The sequence below is a fragment of the Melanerpes formicivorus genome, unplaced genomic scaffold (genome assembly GCF_026170545.1).
Source record: "Melanerpes formicivorus ecotype bairdi unplaced genomic scaffold, bMelFor1.0.p_v2 SCAF_139, whole genome shotgun sequence".
NCBI classification, from domain to species: Eukaryota; Metazoa; Chordata; class Aves; order Piciformes; family Picidae; genus Melanerpes; species Melanerpes formicivorus.
The window spans coordinates 346,722-359,065 of NW_027142491.1; the positions used below are offsets into that span (position 1 = coordinate 346,722).

The following is a 12,344-nucleotide window of genomic DNA, read 5'->3' on the forward strand; positions in this document are numbered from 1 at the left end:
TGGGATCTCAACACAGCAGAGAGAAGGCAGTCTGGGAGGTTCTGAGAGTGCATGGAGGACAGCTTCTTATCCCTGGTGCTGTGTGAGCCTGCCAGGGGTAAGGCTGTGCCTGACCTCCTTTTCACAAGCAGAGAAGGGCTGGTGGGGATGTGGTGGTTGGAGGCTGTCTGGGGTGCAGTGACCAGGAGATAACTGAGTGTTCAATATGCAGCCAAGCTAAGAGGGGCAGCAACAAAACCTCCAGGCACCAGTGGTGTCCCCCAGGGATCAGTGCTGAGACCCAGTCTGTTCAATATCTCTATTGATGATCTGGAGGAGGGGATGGAGTCCATCAGCAGTGAGTTTGCAGATGACACCAAGCTGGGGGCAGGAGTTGAGCTGTCAGAGGGTAGGAGAGCTCTGCAGAGGGACCTTGACAGGCTGCACAGATGGGCAGAGGCCAACAGGATGGCACTGAACAAGTCCAAGTGCCAGGTGCTGCACTTTGGCCACAGCAACCCCAGGCAGTGCTGCAGGCTGGGGGCAGAGTGGCTGAGAGCAGCCAGGCAGAGAGGGACCTGGGGGTGCTGGTGGAGAGCAGCTGAACAGGAGGCAGCAGTGTGCCCAGGGGGCCAAGAAGGCCAAGGGCATCCTGGCCTGCAGCAGGCAGAGTGTGGCCAGCAGGAGCAGGGAAGTCCTTGTGCCCTGTGCTCAGCACTGCTCAGGCCACACCTGGAGTCCTGTGTCCAGCTCTGGGCTCCTCAGGTCAGGAAAGAGGTTGAGCTGCTGGAAGGTGTCCAGAGAAGGGCAAGAAAGCTGGGGAGGGGTCTGGGGCACAGCCCTGTGAGGAGAGGCTGAGGGAGCTGGGGTTGCTTAGCCTGGAGAAGAGGAGGCTCAGGGGAGACCTTCTTGCTCTCTCCAACTCCCTGCAGGGAGGTTGGAGCCAGGTGGGGGTTGGGCTCTGCTCCCAGGCACCCAGCAGCAGAACAAGAGGACACAGTCTCAAGCTGTGCCAGGGGAGGTTTAGGCTGGAGGTGAGGAGAAAGTTCTTCCCAGAGAGAGAGATTGGCCCTTGGGATGTGCTGCCCAGGGAGGTGGTGGAGTCCTCATCCCTGGAGGTGTTTAGGAAGAGCCTGGATGAGGCCCTTGGTGCCATGGTTGATTTGATCAGATGGTGCTGGGGCTCGGTTGGGCTGGATGAGCTATAAGGTCTTTTCTAACCTGTTTCATTCTGTACTCTTGCATCCCTTCTCTTCCTTTCTAACTTCTCCCCCAGAGCATCCTTCAACCACAGAACAATTTCTCAGCCCCTCTGAAGCCCCCACCTGAGATCCCCCCAGAACCACTTCAGCTCCACTATTTCCCTGCACTTACATGAAAGCATTTCTTGGCTGCACACAGCAGTGGGATCTCTTCCCTTCCCCCCCCCCCCCCCCCCTTTCTTTTGCTTTATTGCCCAGAACCCTCCCAATAGCAAGCAGATGAAAGGAGCAGCCCTGGAGGCTTGGAGCAGGGCCTCAGGGCACCCAGGTTTGTTTGGATTTTTCTCCTGACTTAGGTTAGGAGGAGAAAAAAAATTGATTTGCTCTGAAGAAAATAAACAAAACCAACCCCAAATGCATCAAGCTTTAATTTCCTGAGCTCCACCTGAAGACTTCCAAAGGTCAGGTGTGTCCAAGGGTGAGAGGAAGTTCAGGAGGGTGCCCCTGCCTGCACAAGGCACCAGCCCCCGTGCTGCTTGAGCCAGATGCTTCCCCGTGGGTGGAAGCCTACATGAGCGAGGAGCTGCTGGAGGTGTTTGCTTCCCGCTCACAGAGGCTGAGTTCAAGCCCATAATCCCACCAAGAGGAATCCACCAAGGAAGAGGAGCACCTAGGAGAGGCTACCAGCCCACAGCAGCGAGGGCAGAGCCTTGCTCCCCCCCGTGGAAGCCCCCAGGCGTGCCCCATGAGGTGCGGCGCTCAGCTTACTTTTGACAGTGGCCGTCCTGGTGCAGTTGTAGAGGATGGCCAACTCCCCAAAGACCTTGCCAGGCCCCATGGTGCACAGCTTCACTCCTTCTTTGGTCACTTCAACCTTCCCATCTGCAAGGAAAACAGACTGTTGGAATAAAAGAAACCCCCTTTACAGTATCACAGTATCACAGTATAACTTAGGTTGGAAAGGACCTCGAGGATCATCGAGTTCAACCTATAACACAGACCTCATGACTAGACCATGGCACCAAGTGCCACGTCCAATCCCCTCTTGAACACCTCCCAGGGCCAGTGACTCCACCACCTCCCTGGGCAGCACATCCCAATGACGAACGACTCGCTCGGTGAAGAACTTTCTCCTCACCTCAAGTCTAAACCTCCCCTGGCACAGCTTGAGACTGTGTCCTCTTGTTCTGGTGCTGGGTGCCTGGGAGAAAGAGACCAACCCCCTCCTGGCTACAACCTCCCTGCAGGGAGTTGGAGAGAGCAATGAGGTCTCCCCTGAGCCTCCTCTTCTCCAGGCTAAGCAACCCCAGCTCCCTCAGCCTCTCCTCACAGGGCTGTGCTCAAGGCCTCTCCCCAGCCTTGTTGCCCTTCTCTGGACACCTTCAAGTGTCTCAATGTCCTTCTTAAACTGAGGGGCCCAGAGCTGGACACAGGACTCAAGGTGCAGCCTAACCAAAGCAGAGCACAGGGCACAATGACTTCCCTGCTCCTGCTGGCCACACTATTCCTAATGCAGGCCAGGATGCCATTGGCCCTCCTGGCCACCTGGGCACACTGCTGGCTCATATTCAGATGGCTATCAATCAGAACACACTTCCTCCACACTGAGCTTCCCTGATGCACTGGAGAAGACATTGTGGGTGGTGAGGGTGGGGAGACTCTGGCACAGGCTGCCCAGGGAGGCTGTGGCTGCCTCCTGCCTGGAGGGGTTGCAGGCCAGGCTGGATGAGGCCTGGAGCAGCCTGGGCTGGTGGGAGGAGTCCCTGCCCATGGCAGGGGGTTGGAGCTGGATGATTCACAGGTCCACAGCTTGCATTGGGTGGAAGGGACCCTCCAAGGTGGTCTTGCCCAAATCCCCTGCAGCCAGCAGGGACAGCTGCCCAGGCCCACATCCAGTCTGATCTGGAATGATCTCAACCAGCACCCTGGGCAGCTTGTCCCAGTATCCCAGTGTTTTACCACTCTCATCATCTTTAAGGCCCCTTCCAAACCCATCCACTCTGTGTGATGCTGTGATTAAACCCAGGAGAGGTCTCCAACTTGCAGAGCCATTGACTGTGCTAGGAAGCACAGCACAAAAACCTCAGCAGAGGATTCAAGACAGCAGCTGCAGGTGGAACCTTTAGCAGCCAGGAGACCCCTGCCAGGACACTGAGTTCAGTGTGAGCATTCAGATTTTTCCACCTCAATGTCAGGGGGAACTTCTTAACTTTGAGGGTGCTGAGCCCTGGAGCAGGCTGCCCAGAGAGGTCTCCTGCTCTGCAGACTGTCCAACCCCCCCTGGATGTGTTCTGTGTGCCCTGCCCTGGCAGGGGGGTTGGACTCACTGATCTCCAGAGGTCCCTTCCAGCCCCTCCCTGTCTGAGATTCTGTGATCTGGGACTGTGGCCAACACCAGGATGTGAGGCTCAAAAGTGCTCAGGAGAGAGCTCCAGGTGAGGAGACAGCACCAATGATGTGAGTCATGGAGTGGCTTAGCCTGGAAGGGAGCTCAGAGGTCATCCCCCCCAGGCTCCCTGCCATGGCAAGGGGGGGCACAGACCTGGCAGTCACAGAACCATTCCAGTTCCAGCAGACTCAGATCATCACTGAGGCCAACCTCCAAGACTCTGTGGTAGCCACATGTCACATTTCAGGTGACATTTCCCCCTGTGTTGGTGCTACAGAAGGACAAGGTTCAGGTCTGTGGCAGCCCAGATGAAAGCCACAGCAGCATTCTGGTGCTGCTCCCTGAGAAACTCAGCCCTGGGAGCACAGTCCCCTCAGTAAAACAGGAGACTTGCCCTGACCCCCAGCCAGCAGTTGAGTCCCATCTCTCTGTAACTACTTCAGTCTATGACTATTTAATCCCAGTTGAAGCAAGCCTGCTTCAACTGCTCACCCATAGCATGATGAGAGCAGAGATGGGAGCAGCAAAGATTGAATGGGAAGCAAGCAGATCAGGGGCAGCCAGGAGATTTCAAAGGACAAAGGGTGAGGAGAGGCTGAGAGCAGCCTGCAGGAGAAGGCCTTGGGGGTGCCAGGTGGTGACAGAGTCCCCAGGAGCCAGCCCTGGTCCCTGGCAGCCCAGAGCCAGCTGAGTGCTGAGCTACAGCCAGAGCAGGGAGAGCAGCAGCACAGGGAGGGGATTCTGCCCCTCTGCTCTGCTCTGCTCAGAGCCCACCTGCAGCACTGCCTCCAGCTCTGGGGACCCCAGCACAAGAAGGACCTGGAGCTGCTGGAGAGGCTCCAGAGGAGGCCACAGAGATGAGCAGAGGCTGCAGAACCTCCCCTGTGGGGCCAGGCTGGGAGAGCTGGGGCTGTGCAGCCTGGAGAAGAGAAGGCTGCAGGCAGACCTCAGAGCAGCCTTGCAGGACCTGAAGGGCTCCAGGAGAGCTGGGAAGGGACTCTGGAGAAGGGCTGGGAGTGCCAGGCCCAGGGACAATGGCTTTGAGCTGGGAGAGGAGAGATTGAGAGTGGAGAGGAGGAAGAAATTGTTGAGAGTGAGGCTGGGGAGACTCTGGCACAGGCTGCCCAGGGAGGCTGTGGCTGCCTCCTGCCTGGAGGGGTTGCAGGCCAGGCTGGATGAGGCCTGGAGCAGCCTGGGCTGGCGGGAGGTCCCTTCCACCCAAACCACTTTGTGATGCTATGAACAGGAGCAAGGAGCAGGGCAGGAACTGCAGGTGGTGCCAGCACCATGTTGCAGGGGTGAAGGGAACACACAGCTCTGGGAGCTGCACTCAGGCTGTCCTAAATGAAGTGCAAGATAGGAAAGGGAGAAATTCCAAGTGTTGTCAGTCAGGAAAAAGCTTCTTCTGACCCCAAACTGAGAAGCAGATTGTTAGGGGTTCCTGCTGCACCAGCCCCCAAGGCATCCCTTACTTTATCTCCATGGGTCCGTAGGTGGCCAGACAGAAAGACAGACTCTAGGAGCCCTACCCACCCTACACCATCTGCACTTCCAGGGCAGCTATCAGACTGATGAAAAACCTCCAGCAGCAGGGCAGGGGAGGGGAGACCTGCTGGGAAGCAGCTCCAGGGAGCAGGACCTGGGAGTGCTGGGGGCCAACAAGTTCCCCACGAGCCAGCAAGGTGCCCTGGTGGCCAGGAAGCCAATGGGGTGCTGGGGGGCACCAAGAGTGTGGGCAGCAGGGCAGGGAAGGTTCTCCTCCAAACTCTACTCTGCCCTGGTCAGGCCACAGCTGGAGTCCTGTGTCCAGTCCTGGGCTCCCCAGTTCCAGAGGCAGGGAAGTGCTGGAGAGAGCCCAGGGCAGGCTGGGAAGCTGCTGAGGGGCCTGGAGCAGCTCTGGGAGCAGCAAAGGCTGAGAGCCCTGGGGCTGAGGGCCTGCAGAAGAGCAGCCCCAGAGATGTTCTCTAAAGAAGTCAGCTTATTTCAACCACATTTGATTGACCTGAAGCGCAGAATCACAGAGTAATTCGGGCTGGAAGGGAGCTTTGAAGCTCACCTCACTGCAGCCACCCAGCAGGGACAGCCCCAAGCAGAGCCCCACACAACCTGCCCTGCACTGCTGCCAGCCATGGGGCAGCTCCCAGCTCTCTGGGCAGCCTGGGCCAGGCTCTCCCCACCCTCAGCACCAAACATTTCTCCTTCTCTCCACTCTCAAGCTCCCTCTTGCAGGCCAAACCATCCCCCCTTGGCCTGGCACAAGAGGCCCTGCTCAGCAGTCTGTCCCCAGCTTTCTGCTGGGCCCTTGGAGCACTGCAAGGCCACCAGGAGGGCTCCCTTCTGATGAAGCAATCACACAACAGCATTTATCCCAAGAATGAGCCAAATCTCTTTATGGTGCCTCACTGTCTTCAGACCCTCCTAAATCATAGCACTGCAGAATGCTCAGGTTGGAAGGGACCTCAAAGCTCATCCAGCTGCAGCCCCCTGCCATGGGCAGGGACCCCTCCCACCAGCCCAGGCTGCTCCAGGCCTCATCCAGCCTGGCCCTGAACACCCCCAGGCAGGAGGCAGCCACAGCCTCCCTGGGCAGCCTGTTGCAGATCCTGGAGATCAGCCTTGCTTTGCAGTTTAATGTCAGCCTGGCTGAGGCCATTTCTGCACCCCCCTGACAAGGAACAGCCCTGAAGGTAATGAGTTTGTCTCTCCTTTAGCTGCTGGAGTGCTGCCTGCTTCCAGGGCACAGCTGAGCAGTCCCAAGCCCACATTATTCAAAAGCCTGCTGGGCCCTGTCCCCCTGCTCAAGATGTCAGCTGCTGCTTCCCCAGGCACCCCAGGCTGCTCATCCATCTTCCCAGGGAAGCTGCAGTTATTCCCACAGACCATTTATTTCCTGGCAAGGACCTCAAAAAACCCAGAGCTGAAGAAGCTGAGCTCTGCCCTTCCAGCTCAGCGATGCTGTTGGAGGTGAAGCATTTCCCACTCTATTCAATCCTGCTGTGGTTAACTGATGGCCAGGCAGCCGCACGAGTCAATACTCCAGCACTGCCTGCAGGAAGAAGAGTGTGGCCAGCAGGTCAGGGGAGGGTCTCCTCCCTTTCTATTCTGCCCTGGTCAGGCCACATCTGGAGTCCTGGCTCCAGCGCTGGGCTCCCCAGTTCCAGAGGCAGGGAAGTGCTGGAGAGAGCCCAGGGCAGGCTGGGAAGCTGCTGAGGGGCCTGGAGCAGCTCTGGGAGGAGCAGAGGCTGTTTAGGAGCCCTGGGGCTGTTTAGGTTACTGAGCAGAAGTCATCAGGGCAATGTTGTGCTTTTCATCTCTCATCTGAGCTACTTGGCTGTGGTCAGGCAGGGATTTGACACCGAGGTACAGCTGTGAGAGCTCAGTTTGCTCTGTGAAAACCAGGCTGAAACCTGCTGGGAAGGGAGATTTTGTTTCTGGGGATTTCTCCAGGGAGCTCTTCCCAACCCCAGTCCCAGTTCCCAGCATTGTCACTCCCTGTGGGGATTTCATCACCTTCTCCGCTCAAATCTTGGGGAACAAATATGGATGAGCACAAAACCCCAGAGCCCCAGCATGGGGAGGGCTGGAGGGATCCCTGGCATCCCCCAGCCCAAGCCCTGCACCAGCAGGGCACCCCCAGCAGCTTGCCCAGCAGCACAGTGCCCAGGGGGGGTTGGAAGCTCTCCACACCAGGAGACTCCACAACCTCTCTGGGCAGCCTGCTCCAGGCCTCCAGCAGCCTCACAACAAACAACTTTCTCCTGCTGCTCAGCTCCAACCTCCTGCCTGCCACTCTGTGCCCCTTGCCCCTTGGCCTGGCCCTGGGCACCACTCAGCAGAGCCTGGCCCCAGCCTCTTGCCCCCCACAGCTCCTTTAGCTCTTGCTGAGCATTGCTCAGCTGCCCTCTGGGGCTGCTCTTCTGCAGGCTCTCAGCCCCAGGGCTCTCAGCCTTTGCTGCTCCCAGAGCTGCTCCAGGCCCCTCAGCAGCTTCCCAGCCCTAACAGTGTCCCAGAGACCTTGAGCAATAAACTGACCAGCTCAAGAGGTGGTCAGGAAACAAGAAACCACTTGAGTAACCTTAGCCTTTAGCCACCACTCACAGCTACAAGTCTGATAGCATCTCATGGCTCTGAACCCATCACTGTCACCAAAGCTTTAGAGATGCTTCTAGTGCCAGAGGCAAGGCTTGTCCCCAGTCCTCCTCAGGCAGTGGTGCTCATCTACCAAGGCACAAAACAGTCCCTGGAAAGCCTTCACTGCACAACCCCTGCTGCAAGCAGAGCTGTGGTGCTCAGAACACAGAGACAGGTGAGGCCAGAGCCTGGGGAGGGCTGGAGGAGAATGCTGAAGGTATTAAATCTTGGCCATGACAGGAAGAGCAGAAGAGCAGGTTGGCTGCTTCTACAGCCCAGAAATCAGTGGTGTCATAGCCACAGAGTCACAGGATAGGCTGGGTGGGAAGGGAGCTCAGAGACCATCCAGCTGCAGCCCCCTGCCATGGGCAGGGACCCCTCCCCCCAGCCCAGGCTGCTCCAGGCCTCATCCAGCCTGGCCTGCAACCCCTCCAGGCAGGAGGCAGCCACAGCCTCCCTGGGCAGCCTGTGCCAGAGTCTCCCCAGCCTCACTCTCAACAATTTCTTCCTCCTCTCCACTCTCAGTCTCTCCTCTCCCAGCTCAAAGCCATTGTCCCTGGGCCTGGCACTCCCAGCCTTTGTCCAGAGTCCCTCCCCAGCTCTCCTGGAGCCCTTCAGCTCCTGCAAGGCTGCTCTGAGGTCTGCCTGCAGCCTTCTCTTCTCCAGGCTGCACACTGAGCAATGCAAGGGAGGCAAGAAGCAAGCAGAGGAGACAGGCTGCATCCCTGCTGCAGCCCTGAGTGCTGGTGACTGCAGCCCTGATCTCTCCCTCACAGCTCAGCTCATCTGGGGCAGCTTTAGCTCCAATCCCAACCTGCCCTTTTCCTGCCAGCTCTTCCAGAGTGGCTGAAGACAGTGCCAGATGGTTTTCACTGAGAGTCATGGAGTCACTGGGAGTGGAAAAGCCCTTCCAGATCAGGAGAGGACACAGTCTCAGGCTGCTCCAGGGGAGGTTTGGGCTGGATGTGAGGAAGAAATTCTTCCCAGAGAGATTGGCCCTTGGGATGTGCTGCCTGGAGAAGTGGTGGAGTCCCCATCCCTGGAAGGGTTTAAGAAGAGCCTGGATGAGGCCCTTGGTGCCATGGTTTGTTTGATTAGATGGTGCTGGGGCATAGGTTGGTTCCAACCTGGTTAATTCTGTGATCATGAAGGCCAGCACTGCCAAGCCCACCTCTACAGCACGGCCTCAGCACCACCTCTGCATCTCTGCCACTCCAAATCTCTCCAACACTTCCAGGGATGGTGGTTCCACCACTGCTCTGGGCAGCCTGGGGCAGGGCTTGGCAACCTTTGCAGTGAAGAAACACTTCCTCCTGTCCAACCTAAAGCGCCCCTGCTGCAGCCTGAGGTCCTGGCCTCTTGTCCTGTCACCTGCTCCTTGGGGAGAAGAGACAAATCCCCAGCTCACTGTAGCCTCCTTTCAGGAGACAGAGCCTCAGGTGGCATGGAAGTCCCTGTGGCATGGAGGACTTGCCAAGGGCAAGGGCTGGTGATGGCTATAGAACCATAGAGTGCTCTGGGCTGGAAGGGAGCTCCAGAGCCCAGCCAGCCCAGCCCCCTGCACTCAGCAGGGACATCCTCCACTGGAGCAGGCTGCCCAGAGCCCTCTCCAGCCTCCCCTGCAATAGCTCCAGGCAGGGAGCCTCAACCACCTCCCTGGGCAGCCTGCTGCAGTACTCCAGCAGCCTCCTGGGGCAGAACTTGTTCCTCACATCCAATCTCAATCTGCTCTGCTCTGCTTTGCAGCCCTTGCCCCTGCTCCTGTCCCTGCAGGCCTTTGGGAGCAGTCTCTCTGCAGCCTTCTTGTAGCCTCTTCAGGTCCTGGCAGGCTGCTCTGAGGTCTGCCTGGAGCCTTCTCTTCTCCAGGCTGCTTTGGATTCCTCCCAAGTCCCTGCTCTTCTCCATTCCTCCATGGACAAAAGCTGCCCTGCTCCCAGCTGCTCTCTGAGTGAGTTCATTATTGTCCCTTCAAGGAGCTCCCTGGGCCCTTGCCAGGGCACATCTCTGTTCCTGATCCATGCTGTGAGCCAGGCAAGCTCTGTGGAGCAGCTCTCCATGGCAGAGGCTGCCACCCCTTTGGCTCCCTCCTAGTGCCCACCAGCAGCTCCAGAAGCCTCCAGCCTGCTCCCAGCAGCAGGAGCTGCCAGGAACCAGCTCACCCATCCACAACTCCAGAGCATTTGGGGGCTGGCAGACACCCAGCAGTCTCTGCTTTAGGGGAGGCTCTTTGGTTCCTTTCTCCAGGCTCTGCTATTTGCATCACATCCCACCCTCAGCAGAAGATATTTTTATGCTGGATATGAGGTTTTTTACCTCAAACCTTAGATTCAAAGAGCAGAAACCTTCCCTTTTTAACCAGCATTTATTGTGCCCCAGCAATCCCCCTTGGGTGATGACAAACCAGAGCTCACAGCTTCCCTTAGCAACTTAGACAGCAGCTGAGGAAAGGGAGAATCATTTGTGCTGGGTGCTGCTGAATTCAGCCATCCCTGAGATCCTCCTGCAGAGTGATTTGCTTGTGCCTCACCTCCAAGAGACACAGCTCCTCTCAGAAGCTTCCTAGCACCCAGGCTGCTCCTCTCAGGGATCACGAGAACCTCTCTAGCACGCAGGCTGCTCCTCTCAGGGATCACGAGAACCTCTCTAGCACCCAGGCTGCTCCTCTCAGGGATCACGAGAACCTCTCTAGCACCCAGGCTGCTCCTCTCAGGGATCACCAGAACCTCTCTAGCACCCAGGCTGCTCCTCTCAGGGATCACCAGAACCTCTCTAGCACCCAGGCTGCTCCTCTCAGGGATCACCAGAACCTCTCTAGCACCCAGGCTGCTCCTCTCAGGGATCACCAGAACCTCTCTAGCACCCAGGCTGCTCCTCTCAGGGATCACCAGAACCTCTCTAGCACCCAGGCTGCTCCTCTCAGGGATCACCAGAACCTCTCTAGCACCCAGGCTGCTCCTCTCAGGGATCACCAGAACCTCTCTAGCACCCAGGCTGCTCCTCTCAGGGATCACCAGAACCTCTCTAGCACCCAGGCTGCTCCTCTCAGGGATCACCAGAACCTCTCTAGCACCCAGGCTGCTCCTCTCAGGGATCACCAGAACCTCTCTAGCACCCAGGCTGCTCCTCTCAGGGATCACCAGAACCTCTCTAGCACCCAGGCTGCTCCTCTCAGGGATCACCAGAACCTCTCTAGCACCCAGGCTGCTCCTCTCAGGGATCACCAGAACCTCTCTAGCACCCAGGCTGCTCCTCTCAGGGATCACCAGAACCTCTCTAGCACCCAGGCTGCTCCTCTCAGGGATCACCAGAACCTCTCTAGCACCCAGGCTGCTCCTCACAGGGATCACCAGAACCTTCCTAGCACCCAGGCTGCTCCTCTCAGGGATCACCAGAACCTTCCTAGCACCCAGGCTGCTCCTCTCAGACAGCTACAAGTCCAGGCTGCTGCCAGTAGCAGAGCTTTGGAGAAATTAAGTGTGTGAGCCTCAAAACAATGGCATCACCTTGCACCTCATCACCATGAGCCAGCAAGGTGCCCTTGGGGCCAAGGAGGCAAAGAGTCTCCTGGGGTGCAGTAAGAAAGTGTGACCAGAAGGTCAGGAAAGGTTCTGCTCCTGATCAGGCTGCATCTGGAGCTCTGGGCTCCCCAGTTCAGTACTTTCAGTATTCCTAAGGTTGGAAGAGACCTCAAAGATCCTCGAGTCCAACCTGTCACCACAGACCTCATGACTAGTTCCAGAAGCAGGGAAGTGCTGGAGAGAGCCCAGGGCAGGCTGGGAAGCTGCTGAGGGGCCAGGAGCAGCTCTGGGAGCAGCAAAGGCTGAGAGCCCTGGGGCTGAGAGCCTGCAGAAGAGCAGCCCCAGAGGGCAGCTGAGCAATGCTCAGCAAGAGCTAAAGGAGCTGTGGGGGGCAAGAGGCTGGGGCCAGGCTCTGCTGAGTGGTGCCCAGGGCCAGGCCAAGGGGCAAGGGGCACAGAGTGGCAGGCAGGAGGTTGGAGCTGAGCAGCAGGAGAAAGTTGTTTGTTGTGAGGCTGCTGGAGGCCTGGAGCAGGCTGCCCAGAGAGGTTGTGGAGTCTCCTGGTGTGGAGAGCTTCCAACCCCCCCTGGGCACTGTGCTGCTGGGCAAGCTCCTGGGGGTGCCCTGCTGGAGCAGGACTTGGGCTGGGGGATCCCAGGGGTCCCTTCCAGCCCCTCCCTGCTGGGACTGTGATGCTGTGGAAGCTCTGAAACAGCCTCTTGCAGTTTTACACATCAGGCTTTGGGTTCAGCTGAAGGCAGCCTGGAAGCCAGAGCTGCCCTGCAAGGTTTCCTGGGAATGCTCCAAGGCTGTGGGATGTGAATCTTCCCCTATCAATTCCAAAGGGCAAGAGCATTCCTTGCTGCCCTGCTCCCCACCACACACACCCCCAGGCATGGGACTCTTAGCTTCCCAGATGACACTCTGCAGGCTAATTGCATTGCACTTGCAAAGTTAATTGCATGGCAATTAAAACCTTAATTGCTAAGTGGCTGTTTGACATCAGTGCCAGGCTGATGGAGATCTGTTAACACTTCTGTTGGTGGCACCACACAGGCTGATGATCTCCTGCCCCATGATTATCCATGGGCTGCTGCCAAAGCCACTCTGTGTGCCAGCAGTGGTGG

The 12,344-nt window shown here is 57.8% G+C and overlaps 1 protein-coding gene across 2 annotated transcripts in view; it reads right to left on the minus strand.

Annotated features, from left to right (window-relative positions):
• PRKG1 (protein kinase cGMP-dependent 1) overlaps positions 1-12,344 on the minus strand; it is a 335,004-nt gene that overhangs the window by 166,266 nt on the left and 156,394 nt on the right. For both annotated transcript variants that reach the window (XM_068168482.1, XM_068168480.1), the window contains exon 3: positions 1,950-2,063. In XM_068168482.1, coding sequence (XP_068024583.1) covers positions 1,950-2,063 — 114 coding nt within the window. The remainder of the gene's footprint in view (positions 1-1,949; positions 2,064-12,344) is intronic.